The sequence below is a fragment of the Gadus morhua genome, chromosome 1 (assembly GCF_902167405.1).
Source record: "Gadus morhua chromosome 1, gadMor3.0, whole genome shotgun sequence".
In the NCBI taxonomy this organism is placed as follows: Eukaryota; Metazoa; Chordata; class Actinopteri; order Gadiformes; family Gadidae; genus Gadus; species Gadus morhua.
Genome location: NC_044048.1, coordinates 15,300,973 through 15,316,637, shown reverse-complemented (window position 1 = coordinate 15,316,637; position 15,665 = coordinate 15,300,973). Strand labels below are relative to the sequence as shown.

The 15,665-nt window shown below is 50.1% G+C and overlaps 1 protein-coding gene across 4 annotated transcripts in view; it reads right to left on the bottom strand.

Moving 5' to 3' along the window:
- Positions 1–549: 549 nt before the first annotated feature.
- The window catches only part of plekhg5b (pleckstrin homology domain containing, family G (with RhoGef domain) member 5b), a 54,282-nt gene continuing 39,166 nt past the window's right edge, over positions 550–15,665 (bottom strand). For 3 of the 4 annotated variants that reach the window (XM_030355801.1, XM_030355831.1, XM_030355820.1), the window contains 13 exons: positions 9,844–10,038; positions 8,325–8,498; positions 7,392–7,487; positions 6,713–6,913; positions 6,153–6,263; positions 5,766–5,915; positions 5,367–5,504; positions 5,123–5,242; positions 4,859–4,991; positions 4,238–4,353; positions 3,627–3,778; positions 2,353–3,465; positions 550–2,216 (listed from right to left, as the gene is read on the bottom strand). In XM_030355801.1, coding sequence (XP_030211661.1) covers positions 2,207–2,216; positions 2,353–3,465; positions 3,627–3,778; positions 4,238–4,353; positions 4,859–4,991; positions 5,123–5,242; positions 5,367–5,504; positions 5,766–5,915; positions 6,153–6,263; positions 6,713–6,913; positions 7,392–7,487; positions 8,325–8,498; positions 9,844–10,038 — 2,709 coding nt within the window. In that variant the 3' untranslated portion in view covers positions 550–2,206. Of the gene's footprint in view, positions 2,217–2,348; positions 3,466–3,626; positions 3,779–4,237; positions 4,354–4,858; positions 4,992–5,122; positions 5,243–5,366; positions 5,505–5,765; positions 5,916–6,152; positions 6,264–6,712; positions 6,914–7,391; positions 7,488–8,324; positions 8,499–9,843; positions 10,039–15,665 lie in introns of those variants that run through there. The other variant, XM_030355812.1, reaches the window with a different exon arrangement.

Below are 15,665 nucleotides of genomic sequence, written 5' to 3'. Positions count from 1 at the left end.
ATCACCTGTAAATACACCTTGGCCACGGCGCTGACTTGGGACATGAGGTGACACTCTTTGCCAGGAATGGACGGGGCACACCTGTGTAAAGGACACACACACACACACACACACACACACACACACACACACACACACACACACACACACACACACACACACACACACACACACACACACACACACACACACACACACACACACACACACACACGGAGGGGGGCATCGACCCACATGGTCAGGTATTGCGCAGTGCAGTACTTTCCGAGAACCGCCCCCACAACGAAGAAGAAAATAACTAGATAGAACTCCCTTCTTTGGTATCACTACAAACCTGTGCACTCCCGTCTCACTCAACAGTTCAATTGCGTCCACACCACCAACCCAGTCTTCACATGACGTATTAATCCACGCTCTGCTGACACATGTGTTCTTTTGACATTTGTTTTAGCTGTATGAAAATGACCTGTGGGAACCCAAACCACAGGCTCCCAGAAACCTGCTCCATTACAACGGATTAAAACATTCAAACAAGGATTACCACATACATATTTTTAGCATTTTTGTTTTATTTTGTAAGACACTTAAAGAGACATTCCTGAAAGGGGCCACAAATCATTTTGGTTCATAGCAGTACATGATAGCCTGACGAGAAAACGAGACAACAATTATTAAGACTACACAGACAAAAACAAAAATCCTTATGGAAAACTATATATAACTATATCTATACAGATATAGATCTATATCTATATAAAGACATAGGAATAGATATAGATATTTATAGATAGCGCAGGCATAATAAATATTACAATATTTCAAATAGACAAACTAAAAGTAAACAAAGTTAACCTATTTGGTTGGGGAAACCTTTGGGTTGTAGAAGCTATCAGTGTGTGAGAATGTTAATTCATCGGGGTGGACTAATGTGTCTGTTGTCCTATCCTTCCAGGGCAATAGAGTAGAAACCACCATTAAGCCTATGGAACCGCTCTTAACTCATCAGTCAATTCAACGGCTCCTTTTCATCCCTGTGCTTAATACAAAACCAACTTGTCATCAGTTCATCACCAAACTCCAGTAACTAATTACTGGACCGATTTGCATCTCGTGGCCGTCTCATGACATAAACAGATACTGTATCAGGTGGCTGTGACCGTTATTCTCTTGGGTTAGCTTCTACTGGCTACCAAGTCTGCCTCCAAATCAATTTGGGCATGCTAGCAAATAATTCACAGATGCAAAATACATTTGGTTCAGTCAGGAATAATGGACTGTATCTTTCACTCACTGATACGAACGCACAACCATGCATACACGCACGCAGACACACGCTCATGCGTTCGCACACTTGCACACACACACAAACCCATGCACTCGCACGCGCACACACACACACACACACGCACGCACGCAGTCATACACAGTGGAGACACAAAACGGCAAACAATTTGATTGAAATTCATCGTGTCACTCTAAATATAATTTCACCCCTTAGTGATTCTTCTACCTAACAAAGATAATTGTGCAAGATTAATTTATTCTCTCTTTTCTCAAAGAGACCGAGGAGCAGTATAAATACTAAAGCGATTGGTGGGTGCCATTCGGTACTTTGGTACTGTGGGAGCTGCGTGGCCCTTTCCCCGTGACTTGTGTGAAAGGTATGTGGACTGGGAGCTTTGGCTGACCATCCAGCCCGTGCCCCACGTACCCCCTGCCCAGACTGGGCTTTGGAGCCGGATGAGGCAGAGAGACCATGGCTTCTTCTTCTCTCCCTCTCTCCCTCTCTCGCATTCATTCACGCATCCCCTGTCCAACTCGCTCGATGGGGCCTGCAGCACCTTCATGTCTTGTATTCCACCCCCGGTCCCAGTTCAACATCAAGGATCCAGCCCCTTTAAATGCTACTTATCAAACAAAGTGCAAAGCAGTTAATGTCTCACTCTCCTCTCCCCCTCTGTGCCAATAGAGAAACAATAGGAAACCAATGCAACTGGAGAAAAAACGAGGGGGTTTGTTATCGTCCCAAAGCAAAGTCAACGGTAAGGAGAGTCCCACGGCTTATCCACGGTCACACCGGAAGGGAGAGGGCAGCGAGAGAGAGTGCATTTGTGTCAATAGGAATTTTCAGTCCAGCCACATGAGACTCAAAAAGAAGTGTTTGCTCCTTATTCATGGCCCGCGGGAGGCTGTTTCGCCACAGTGGTTATACCTCCCTAGGATAAAGAAAAGACACAAGGTTAGGTGGGTTCCGAGCGACACAACAACCATTAATAACCGTGATTTGAAAAGAGCTGGAGCAGAAGGCACAAGGCACGAGAGAAGGAAAAGAAAACAGGAAATGCAACTCACGACGCAGTGAGTGTGGAGTTCAGGACCAGGGTGGTGCGTATCCGGTACAGCTGCGCCACAGTCAGCTTCTTGTGCTGCGGGCCCGGCGACTTCCTGCTCTTCACGGAGGTCTCTCCCACGCCGTCGACCACCACCGCCGCCGGCCCCCGCCTCACCTCTAGCGAGGCGGGGGCCGGCGGCGCCGTCGCCTCCGTGGCCGCGTCTCCCGAGGGGTTGTCCGACAGGCCGGCCTGCGCCGCCGCCGCCGCCCTCCGGGCCTCCGCTCGCCTCAGGGTGGCGTCCACCTTCTTGGCGGGGGGGCGCCCGTCGCCGGACGGCACAGGCTCGGACTGGAGCAGGAGCTCCATGCCGTTGTGGTGGCCCAGCTCCGTCAGGCTCCGGCTGTGCACCATCGACGGCGGGGGGCCGTCGCCGGCCAATGGGCTGCGTTCCGACGGGCTGCCGAGCGCGCCCCGGGACTCCGCCGACTCCCCGCCGCCGTGCCAGCGCTGCAGGAGGTTGTCCTCCGAGCGGGAGACGGTGAGGGCGGGGGGCCCCTGCAGGCAGCGGACGCGGGGCAGGACGTGAGGCCGCCGCCGCGGTTTAGAGGCCTGGACCACGGAGAGCTGGGAGCCCAGCGAGGTCGAGTCCTCCTCCTCCTCCTCCTCCTCTTCCTCCTCTTCCTCCTCCTGCTCATGCCGCGGCGCCTCCTCTACCTCTGTTTTAAACTGCTCCCCGTCCTCCTCCTCCTGCGGCTCTCCTCCCGGGGCGTCCCGCCGCTCCCCCCCCTCGTCCTCCTCCGAGTCCTCGCCCTCGCTGTGGCCGGGCCGGGCCCCCAGCTCCTTCAGGAGGGACTCCGGGGAGAGGGTCCCGTAGGCGCTGTCCATGGAGCGGGAGCGGCACTGGGGGTCGGGCTCCGGCCCGTCGGCCCCCGGGCCCCGCTCCCGATTGAGGTCCTGGGGGAGGCTGCCGTGGAAACGCTGGTGGCCCGCTAGCTCGGGGGCCTGCAGCGGCCTGCTGGGGCCGCCCAGGGCCGTTGTGGGGGTGGGGGTGGGGGGCTCGGACAGCTCCTCGATGTCCATCACCGACAGGGTTTCCGTCGAGCCGTCCGATTGGCTGACAGAAGACGAGGGTCTGTCAGAAAATTAATTGAACCCAGACACGGAAAATGTTATCAATATATTCCAAAAACAAATAGTAACCCACAGAGACGCAATTCAAGAACATAAATGGGACACGGCTGGGCGTATGGAAGAGGGCAAGTGTGTCTGTGTGCGCGTGTGTGTGTGGGTTACCTGCTGCTCGGCTGGTCTGTGTGTCGGAGCGAGGGGGAGCTGGCGGGGGAGTTGCTGCTGGCGTCCTCCTCCTCCTCCGGCCCCCGGGCTACGGGGGGGGGGCTGTTCTGCAGCCGCAGCAGCTCGGCAGCCCGGAGCTTCTGGAGCTGGTTCTGCAGAGGGTCAACCGGGCCAGCACACATCAGTACACACACACACACACACAGACGCTGGGAACCACCCCCCCCTGGTCCCTCTCAGAGGAGCGTCATGGACCCAGAGGGGTGGAACAGCAGCTTTAACACCTCTGTAGATCACTATTATCATAGGGCTGCCTTCTTGGCAAGGTCATTCTTGGAAAAGAGATTTTAACCTCAATGAATTGTTGCCTGGTTAAATAAAAGGATATTGATTGATTGATTATGTATTCAAAATAATAAAGTCATAGTGATCCTCAAAATTATGAAAGAATATCTAAAATGCTAAACTTATTTCAAGATATAGTTTACTACTACAACACCATAAAAATCAACATTAACAACAATTTAATAATCAGTGTATTACTGTATTAACAAATAGATTAACATAAAATAATGGATACATAGACGCCAAATTAAGATTTTTCCTTTTACCTGGACATTGCAGATGGCATCTACCCAGCTTCGCCCCTGGGTGGCGCTGTTGGCTTGGAACGTGTAGGCGGCCACAGCGTTCTTGAACTCATTGAGGTAGATGAGGATGAATGAACCTGCAGGAAAAGATAAAGGCAACATGAGTCAACGCTGTTGACAGGAGGAGGAAATGACACCATTGGATATATTTATAGGACCCTGCATGTAGACTCATTTCCCCGTTGGACCAAAGTGGCTTTCTTTCTTGATTCCCAAGTCAAAAGGCAATATGTGTAAAAGGTGGGGAGGTTTACGTGGAGTGAGTAGTTTTACAACTGCAAGAGCGAACAATGAACCGCGTCCATGTCGAGTTCTCTACCTGGCATTTTGCTTCTTACACATTTGGTTATTTATCAATGAAAGACTGAATAAAAATAAACCAATAGTAGTAAAAGATGCCAGAATCAGAAAAACATAATTAGTATGGACGATGAAGTGTTACTGAACAAAGAAAAAAAGTCAACAAATACAAGACTTTCAAAAACTCTAGTTAAAGTACAATGATATGCGGGTCTAAAAGGCTCTTTTGTGTTGGGCCACCTTGGGCCACGTGCGCGTGTGTAATGCAGCAGAAGGCCTCACCGGGGTCTTTGAGCTCCTTGCAGACCACGTTGTGCACGAGGAGTGGCTGGCGGATGACCTTCACCTTCTCCACCCGCTTCACGCTCTTGGTGATGAGCAGCTGGTCGGTGAACAGGAAGCAGTACACCTCCATCTGCAGAACGGGAAACAGCCACCACATTAGAACCCCCGCATCCAAACCGGCTCTCTTAACGCAGCTCTACAAGAACACAGCTCAGTAACTGCAGCTCTACTAAGAGGCTGTTGAGGAGGTAGTGTTCCTACCCGGCTGTCCTTCCCCTCCTTCATTCTCAGCGCGCCCTCTAGGTGGAGCTGCCGCGTCTCGTCTGGCGTTGTACCCCTCATGGGCGCCATCAGGTCGAAGTGGTTGAAGTCTTTCAGGATCTATGAGAGGAATTTCAATCCAATGTTAAAAAAAAATAAATAAAAATGCAAACGAATCCTTTCCAACTTAATGCACTTGAGAGAGGAGAGGGCGATGGGAGAGGATCATAGAACACGCTCTGACCTTCTCCACCTCCTCGCTGCTGCCCTCCACGGCCTCGTACGACTCGATGCGGGCCGACATGGTGGCCAGCTTCTGCTTGTCCTGCCGCTGGCGCATCTGGGAGTCCACGCTGTTGATGAAGCACTCCACCGAGACCACCTATCAAGAAGAAACACAACAGTTCACCTCAGCTCAGGTTACGCTCCCAAGAGCCTCTGTTCAAGACGACTTCATCTCAGAACCTTGCTCTTGGATGCCCACGCAAGGTAAGCTCTGGTTCCCAGACGGGCTGGACGTCACACATCCTACCCACTAGTGGATCCTGCCCCGAGGCAGTGTTATTCTGTTCAACCAGTGACATGGGGATAACCCCCCCCGCCCCCCCCCCTGCGTGGACCCTGGGTAGGGGGTGCAACTCACCATGCTGCTGACCAGGTCGCGGGCGTCCGGGTCGTCCGTCTTCTTCAGGATGCTCTTCAGCAGCAGGGGGTACTTGGTCAGCCTCTGGTGAGGCTTGGCCAGCATGTCCGCCAGCTTCAGCCGGTTACATTGCTTCTTGGTCTCTGCCCACTGAAGAGAGGACAGACGCACACAGTCAAGATGGAACCCAGACAGAGAGACCGACAGACGCACGGACAGACAGACAAAGACAGAGAACTTCCTTCGCTCTTTCTGATTGGCTAATGCGTGTGCCAATTTGAGCTAATTAGCAATAACCAGTGCTTGACGCCAAGTGGGTGGCCCCATTCAATGTAACGGGGTTGTAGAGAGAGAGCGAGACAGTGTGTGTGAGTTTGAGGGACTGACCGTGACGTAGGTCCTGAAGAGCTCGTTGTCTCGGTGCTGCGTGCGCATGTACTCCATGCTGGCCTCCTCCTCCATGCAGTAGCGGATGTAGGGCTGGAACCTTGAGCCAAACTGGACACAAGAAACACCAGGCGATGAATACTGTTGTTAGGGTTCTACTGAAAATAATACTGTTGTGCGGGTTAGGGTTCTTTACTGATAATAATAATTATGTTGTGAGGGTCAGGGTTCTCTATTGCTCATAATACTGTTGTGAGGGTTAGGGTTCTTGAGATGATGACGACTGAGTTCATCAGATGAGGATGACGACGAGTCCCCAGCAATACAATGCCGCAAGACTGTGATTTATTTAATTAATTTGGCATCACGAAATATGATCATTTATATCATATCCAGTATTCAACTGATTTGCAGCTCTGCATCGTAGGGTTGACCAGCCAATGTGCGTTAAACAAGTCTCCTCCCTCCTCTCTCATCTCTGTTGACGATGAACAACCGACGCGTCCGTGTACAGAATGGCCGGACGGCGGTATCAATGTCGGGGCCCCGGCTCCACTCACCGTGTTGAAGCCGTGGTGGAGGGCCACGGGGTCCAGCAGGGCCCGGGCCTGCCGCGCCTGCTGCAGGGCGGGCAGCATCACCTGGCCCCACAGGGCCGTGTGCAGGCGCACCAGGTCCTGGATGTTGCTGAACATCTTGGTGGGGTCCACCTCCGTCAGCAGGCCGCTCTCCTGCAGGTTGAGGAGGCCGCTCAGGAACAGCTGCCCGGGGCGGGAGAGAGACATAGAGGGAGGGAGAGGGAGAGAGGGAGAGAGAGAGATCAACATAAATAATAAGTGCATAATAAAAACAAAGATCACCATGTCCCAAGAACCGATCCAACCAGAGGTCATTAGGATCGGGATGGTTCACTAAGGTTTGGACCTTTCATGAGTGTCTCGACAATTCAGTATGGCTGAAGTAAGTGGGCATGATCACATTCTTCCCGACCGTCACACAGACACAATCCTGCCAGGAATCCCAGGTTACCGAAAGTTATCGAACGCTGGAAAAATCGAACCTTTCTATTTGAGACCTTGACTACTGGAGGGGGGGGGGGGGCAAGGCCAGGTTAGTCAGTCAGCGAGGTAGTGCGGCGTGACTCATCAAGCATCAACATGCGACCTGCCCCTCAGTCTGGCCTTCTACAGTTTTCTCTGGTGTGCGTGCAGACGCTGTCCTTGCTGACCCCTGACTTACATCGGTGATGACTCTGAGCTTCTTGATGTACGTGGCCTCGGTCTGAAGCAGCTCCCAGATCGCCTCCTGCTGGTGGAACTGTCGCCTGGTCAGCACCTTCAGCCACACACACACACAATAGGTTACACATGTGCATCGCATCATAAAACAAGACAGTGAGGTATGTGCCTTATCAGAGTGGGCTATATATCACATACTGTGTGGTTTACAGGCAGGAGATGTGAACACATTGTGGACCAATATTAGCACAAGATGATAAACACACTCAATAGCAGGACAATGGCCACTCAGGATCTAACTAATCAGAGGGACAGCTTGTAGGAATCCCATGATCCTCAATTCCATAGTACAGCAACTCTTACACGCACACAAAAACACACTTACACACACAAACAGACACACGCACACAAAAAAGCACAGGGTGTCTTTGTTCCAGAGCAGACGATTCACAGACAGTTTATCACAAGGTAAATCGATAACAGCTGCCATAAACCGTCTATCAGCCTGTGCACTGGAACTCTTGAGTCATACGGGATGTGCAAAGAGACCAGGCAGGTCAAACGGGAGTCAAGGTTTAATTTAAGAGAAAGTCAAAACCACGTATTTTGATGACATCCATACTTCTGAGCTAGTGTTTCCCATCAGAGGGGGCTCACTAAACTACAGCATGAGAGACTGGACTCCTTCATCGACACTCGCGCGCGCGCGTGTGTGTGTGTGTGTGAGAGAGTGAGTGAGTGAGAGTGTGAGAGAGTGAATGAGTGTGAGAATGTGAGAGAGTGAGTGAGTGTGAGAGTGCATGTGTGTGTGAGAGAGTGAGTGTGTGTGAGAGTGAGTGTGTGTGAGAGTGTGAGTGTGTGTGAGAGTGAGTGTGAGAGTGTGAGTGCGAGTGAGTGTGAGTGTGAGAGTGCGAGTGTGTCTGCGGGGGTCTACCTCGGGGCTGTCCAGCAGGGTCTGCCAGCTGTCCTCCAGGGCCAGGTTGGTCTCCTCGTCCTCGTCCTCCCCCCAGGCGTCCTGGTGGAAGGCGAGCTGCCGCGGCACCTTGGGCAGGCCGAACAGCTGGTAGGAGCTCAGCTTGTTCTGGAGCTGCTCCCCGCGGTCCAGCTCCTACCGGGGGGGGAGAGAGGGGGGGAGGGAGGGAAGGAAAGGGAGAGGGAGGGAGAGGACAAAGGAGAGAAATAAAGAAAGAAGGAGGGAAGAGAAATAAGAAAGAGAAAGAAGGATAACAAAAATAAAGGGGAAAGGAGATCGAAAATGAATTAAATAAAGAAATTGAGAGGGAAAATGTGACAAAGAAAGGACAAGAGAAAAAATATAAATATCAGACGATTACTACGCTACATGGCCAAAGTTCAACTCAACATAAGCGGGGGGGGGGGTTCAGCTGAATTAGAGCCAATTAGAAACCCAACAGCATGACAGCAAGAAGAAGACACCCTATTCCTACAGTGGGAGGGACGCCATTGTTCCTTTTGAAACTGTAGGGGAGGACACGCGCGTTAGCATATCCCTCTGCTCGCAGGCGCCAGCCCCCGAGTACACTCCACCTCTCCGTGGCCTGCTGTCGGCCCACTCTTATGTAGTTATGAAAATGAGCTCTGTGGGTTGAGACCTCAGAACAATGGAGGGCACAGGGAGAGGGGGGGGGGGGGGCTCGGGTTGTCAGGGGTGATGCCTGAGCACCACGACAGATCTGGATCATCGCCCGGGATTTAACCGAAAACGGTGATGTCATCTTGTGCCGAGTGTTTTAAAGATGAGGTTGTCTTTCTTTGAAAGGCGCTTGTTTTATTGGAGCAGGGCCGGGGTGGCGTTATGGCGGCGAGTTGGGGGGGAAGGGGGTGAGAGGTGCTGGGCAGAGTGAGGGGAGATGAACTGCTCCCTGACAGGTGACTGACAGACACGCTCAGAGTCAAACATCTGCTACTGTGCAGGATGTGACCTCAGGCATCGCAAAGACAATAGGACTGTGTGTGGGGGCATGTGTGTGTTCCTGTGTCGCCGGTCCTTTGTTTGTGTGTGTTTGTGTGCGTGTGTTATTATTTTGTGTGTGTTTTGTCATTTTAATTGTAGTTTTTTTGCAGACTATCAACAGACTTCAGGGACTGGGTCAATTGAAACTTCAATCACCTTGTGTATAAACTTAAAAGGAAATCCTAATACATGACAGAAATGTGAAGTATGTAGGTCAGAGTGTGCAGGGGAAGCCTCCCCTCACACACTTCAACCGCTGCCTCTAATGGCCAGTTGGTTGGCTTGTATGGGCGTAACACCACCAACACCACCACCACCTACTACAATGGTCTCAATGCTTCAGAACAGAATCAATACCCTGCCATAACATACACATGCCTTGAGGCGGACCCTTTCATTAAACTCTTACAGTACCAAGCACGGGGCATGGGAATCGAACCCCCTAACCCATGTCGAGGGGTGTGTTCTTGGTCCGTACCTTGCCGAAGGCGCCGGCCCCGGCGGTGGAGCCGAAGAAGCCGCTGAAGCGGCTTGCGGCGCGGTTCTTCCAGTTGTCGGGCCCTGCCCCCACGCCTGGCAGCGGCGTGCCCATCTGGCTCAGGGAGTCCGGAGACGGGATGTTGGAGTCTCCCAGGAACTCGGTGATGTTCTTCCTCCGTCTGGCCTGATGACCCTGCATGGCACGGGGGGGGGGAAGATACGTTAACGCGTGTCACAAACAAAGACATGGAGAAAGGAAAAGCGCAAGAGGACAGCGAGGTGGTTATGCGACCGGTGCTCCGCGCGATGACGTCAAGCGCCTTCCACAGAGACGATGAGGGAAGTGAGCACAGACGGGATCAACAGGAAACCGGCTTTTGGAAGGGGGGGGGATTCTACAAGGAGGTGACATCAGCAGGACCGTTAAAGGCTCTGAACGGACCGTCTTTCCACTGCAGGAAGGAAAGAAGGAATGCCCGCTTCCTGTCTTAGGGAATACCGCTTACATCACAACAAGAACCTGAGAGAGAGAGAGAGAGAGAGAGAGAGAGAGAGAGAGAGAGAGAGAGAGAGAGAGAGAGAGAGAGAGAGAGAGAGAGAGAGAGAGAGAGAGAGAGAGAGAGAGAGAGAGAGAGAGAGAGAGAGAGAGAGAGAGAGAGAGAGAGAGAGAGAGAGAGAGAGAGAGAGAGCGGGCAAGAGTGAGAGAGAGAGAGCAAGAGAGAGAGAGCGAGAGAGAGAGAGCAAGAGTGAGAGAGAGCAAGAGAGAGAGAGCGAGCGAGAGAGGCAGACAGAGAGACAGAGACATATACACAGACGTAGGGTCGGGCCCAAGGAGGGCCAGGGGTCTGAGCATTGTGTGGTCTCCTCCATTGTTACCCTGTCAGTACGGCATCACACACCCTCCCCTACACACACACACACTCTTACTTTAGGAGCGGTGGCAAAGCAAACAAGCGGGTGGCGTGGCGGTATCTGAGGAAGCAGTTGTTGTGGTTCGGCGACGTGGTGCGTGGCAGTGCTGAAGAACGCTCTGCTCAGGAGACACGGGGCAATCTACCCTACCGAACCCTACTAGTCTACAATTAAGATTCAAAGTGACCTCCCCCGATGCAATCTGTGCAAGATGTTATTGTGAACACGGCCGGGTAGCGGATACACGCATCCGATGCAGACGCCAAGTGTGGCTCTTTTGTTTGGTTTGAAGGAGGCATTACGTGGGCTGCATGTTGCAGACTCATTAGAGTTGTACATGATGTGCTTCGACTATGATGGGAGCTATTTACTGAAGTAGCTTAAAGTTACCATTCGTCGTGATGCCTTCAATTACAACAACTATTTTGTTTTAAAAAGGAGGGGACTGGTAATGTAGACTTGCGTGAAGAGGTGTTCCCCCCAAGTCATTCATCCATTCATCATCATCAAGTGTTTGGAGTTCCATATTTAGATGCCTTGGTCAGCAAATATTGAATGAGGGATTTTTCTGGGGAAATCCGACTGAGGTCACAGGTGTGAGGAAACACTCAGATTCTGCTTGGCTTCCCAGTGGATCTGGTTTGGCTGATAACTCAACACTGGACAGGGGAGTAGAGGAATTACTGTTGACCAATGGCACACTCACGGCCATGCTCATGTATTTTCCCTGCCCTATGCGGTACCGTTGCCACTGGTTTTCCATCATGTACTCTATTTACCAAACCTGCTTCCAGGATTGCCCCTTGAGGATAAATGCAGTTTTTATGCAGAGTATTGCTGTATGGCTTCTAGCAGTTTAAGCAAAATCTAAGAAATAAAAAAATAAAAAATTCGCATTTCGAATATAAACTTGTTTTCAAAATTTAGAACACAACAAAGAGGACTAAAGTTGGATAAAAAGATCGATAAAAACCTTGCACAAAAACTATGCAATGAAAAGGAAAAGGCGTCCTGGTCATTCCTTAACTTAATTAGAGCAACAGAGAATAGAGCAACAGATCAGCCGTCATGCTACTCACCAATGAAGCTAGACGCATCTCAAACACCATCCTAATCCTTCAGGCGGACTCAGAGTACAGCCCGTGAGGCGTCCAGCCGCCGGCCCCTCTCAGAACCACCCCGCACCGGCTTCACTACTGCCGGGGTCACGGTGTGGACACCAACACACACCCAGGGAGGGGAGTTGGAACCGCACAAACAGCCAGAGGCTACACGTCCATTCAGAAGGGTCTCCTAACACCGAGCTTTGGATACTGTCCCACTGCAGCGTGCTCGGCTGGGTTTCTGTCGATTCTCTCGATCCTGGGATTTCTCTCTTATTTTTTTTAGGGACACGATGGCCATGGATTACGTCCTCCCAGTTCAAACAGCCTGCATTGCACACCGACACTGGCTCGATGTCATAGCAACCTGGAAGGGCCGGCCCTTATTGTGTTGGGACAGGAAAACGGAGGTGGGGTCACACTTAGCAGTAGGGAGGAAGAGAGGGGGAAGAAAAAAGAAAAGCGCGGCCGATTTCCATAAACGGAGGCGGAGTTGTAGAGCGACAGCTTGGGGGAGGGGGGGGGGGGGCTTGGGGGCACACGTCCTGGTGCTGTGGAGATCCCCTTGCTATTTCCTATTCTCTTGTCTGTCGCCCAGCTTATGATTTCTTACCAAAGCACTGCCCCCCCCACCCCCCCCTGATCATTGCAACTATTGCCCAATTGCAGAACAGACACCAGCTAGCTGTGGTGGCAATGGGGTCCGGTGGGATTATGGGGTATTCTACAGTAAACAAAAACAAAAGCAATGGACACCATGGACATTTTCAGAAGTCCCCGAGGCGTTGTTGGTCTTCTGAAGCCAATAAACCCTAGGAGGAAGGCCTTGTTGTGATGGTCAACAGTTGTCCAAGTACTTCCAAGAAGCAGAATTTTTGGGCCAAAAAAAAAACCTTTGGACTTTCCCTCGTAATAAAAGTTAAATTTGTCAGGGATGAACCTTATGGTGCGCCTTCATGGAAATCCAAGTTTAAGCGTTAAAAGTGTATATTCCGTTAATTACTGCAACAAAACACATCCTCAAAAGCAGGTGGACGCGAGTCCTGACCAGAAACCACTGTAAAATACATTTGTGGCATTCCTTAAGCACGCGTTTGTTCAGGAAGCGTTGTTGTTATTCCGCCCACCCTGTTCATGGCAGCTGCTAGTGTCGAGCCGTAAATGATCCTATAGAGTCAACAGAACGTGCAGGAGCAGTTTACCGCGTTTCCTCCAGTCCCTGCCTATGTACACACCTCCGCCCGGGCAAGTGTTGGCGGGCCCCCCGACATGTCCCGGAGTTGACAGCTCTGGGAACCGAAAGCGCTGCTGTGGACCTGGAGGTGATGGGGGGCGGCGGGGGGGGGGGCAGGTTAATGATATCAAGTCTGGGTGCTTTATCTTATCGTTAGCATTTGTGGCGTTAACCTTGGCGGAGGATGAGGAAGCGGGGGGGGGAACATTGTTTTAAGGTACCCTTCCCCCCACTGCCAGGAGGAGATCGTATTGAAAATAAATAATGTGGTTCCACAGTTAAGGTAGTCGGCCCCCCCCCCCCCCCCCCTCTCCGCACCATCCCCACCCCTGCCTTTGTTTACGCCGGCCCCCAGATAAGGAGCCCTTGATCAGGCCGGCTGATTAACGACGGGTGAAGGCTGTGACACAAACCCTTCCTAAGACGCGTCACATTGGGGCTTCAGCAGCCGGGAAGGGGAACCGTGCAGATGGTCGACACAGTGGACCCTTTCTGCAGGCTGAGGCCACCCAGGACAACTGTCTGCCAATAATCCAGACTTTAGGCGATAATAATAAAACTGTGTCGCAGAAACACACGTTTAACCACATGAACCTGAAGCAGGAGCACGATATGGGAACTATCAAAACAATGCTCTAGATCAGGGATGGGCAACTTTCATGATAAGGACGGCCACATTTTTCATCATAACCATCAGAGGGCCACATGACTGCACACTTCAACAAAACGTGAGCTGAGAGAAGCTACACAATTTTGTATTTGGTAGATATGATTTCCTGTATTCTGGTGCATTTTGAGGATGGCCACTAACTAAAAGATCTTCCAGAAACATAACCTATGTACGGTATTTTAATTGAACCAACATACATTAATTTCATGTTTTCCATGCTCAAACAGCCACATGAATGGGTAGTATTTTTATCAGTGCAAAGGGCTCACATACATCATCATTCAATGATGTCACAAAACTGAAAAACAGTGGCCCAACATTGAGTGCAACAACTCAATGAACTCAAACCCAACAAGCATGATATTCATTACAGTTGTAGTAGTTGTAGTGGCGACTTAAGTGGATATCTTTAATGACTGATAATAGTTTCTATGGAGTCAGTTTCCTGCCATAATTCAAACCTGAAAAAAAAAGTTTCAAAGGCTTGTAAGTCTGGGTTTGAAAACTCAACACCTTGTAAAAAAGGTTTTGCAACACTGAAAAAAGAGATTATAACCTGAAAAAAAATAAAACTAAAATTCAAACATCTGTAAACATGATTTTGTGTTCTATATTATCTTCTTCATCATTTTCAGCAACACATTTTCAAAGTTCAAACAATTTCACCAGCGCATTTGCAGAGTTTCAAATCTGGCACTGTTCTAACGGTGTATTTCATTGTTGCCCGGTTTTGAAACCTTGTAAATGGGATTCTGCAAACAGGTGTTCATACATTGAGAAATACGTTTTGAAAGGTTGAATATTTAGTTTTAAAAACTTGTAAAGGTGTACGTTTACGACATTGCAACGTATTTTTTCAGAACTGACTTTTCAGCACTGACTTTTCAGAGATTTGAGCGCAAGCTTTGAGTCACGTGAATAATGGCAGTGTTCTGACGCCACTCGTTTTGAAACTCCTGACAGTCGAATCTGAAAACGTTCCTGGGGGCGGGACCATTTAGCTCTAAACCTATTGGTTGCTCTCGGCTGACGTACATTCCAATCACATGTGCCGTTCACCGGGCTGTTCTTGATTGACAGTGCTCTGCCGATGACACGAATAACAACGGGTTGATTTTGATTTCCATTTTCTGGAACCAGAGTCTCATCTCCATAGGACGCGACTAGCAAGGACGCGTCCTAGCAAGGCTGTCGCCTTCACTTTGGGAAACAGCCATGGTTCCAGAAAATGGAAATCAAAATCAACCGCGAAAGTCGCTTGTTATTTGTGTCATCGGCAGAGCACTGTCAATCACGCACAGCCCGGTGAACTTCACATGTGATTGGAATGTACGTCAGCCGAGAGCAAACAATAGGTTTAGAGCTAAATGGTCCGGCCCCCAGGAACGTTTTCAGATTCGACTGTCAGGAGTTTCAAAACGAGTGGCGTCAGAACACTGCCAATATTCACGTGACTCAAAGCTTGCGCCTGTGTGGTCAAATCTCTGAAAAGTCAGTGCTGAAAAGTCAGTTCTGAAAAAATACGTTGTAATGTCGTTAACGTACACCTTTACAAGTTTTTAAAACTAAATATTCAACCTTTCAAAACGTATTTCTCAATGTATGAACACCTGTTTGCAGAATCCCATTTACAAGGTTTCAAAACCGGGCAACAATGAAATATACTGTTAGAACAGTGCCAGATTTGAAACTCTGCAAATGCGCTGGTGAAATTGTTTGAACTTTGAAAATGTGTTGGTGAAAATGATGAAGAAGATAAAATAGAACACAAAATCATGTTTACAGATGTTTGAATTTTAGTTATATTTTTTTTCAGGTTATAATCTCTTTTTTCAGTGTTGCAAAACCTTTATTACAAGGTGTTGAGTTTTCAAACCCAGACTTACAAGCCTTTGAAACTT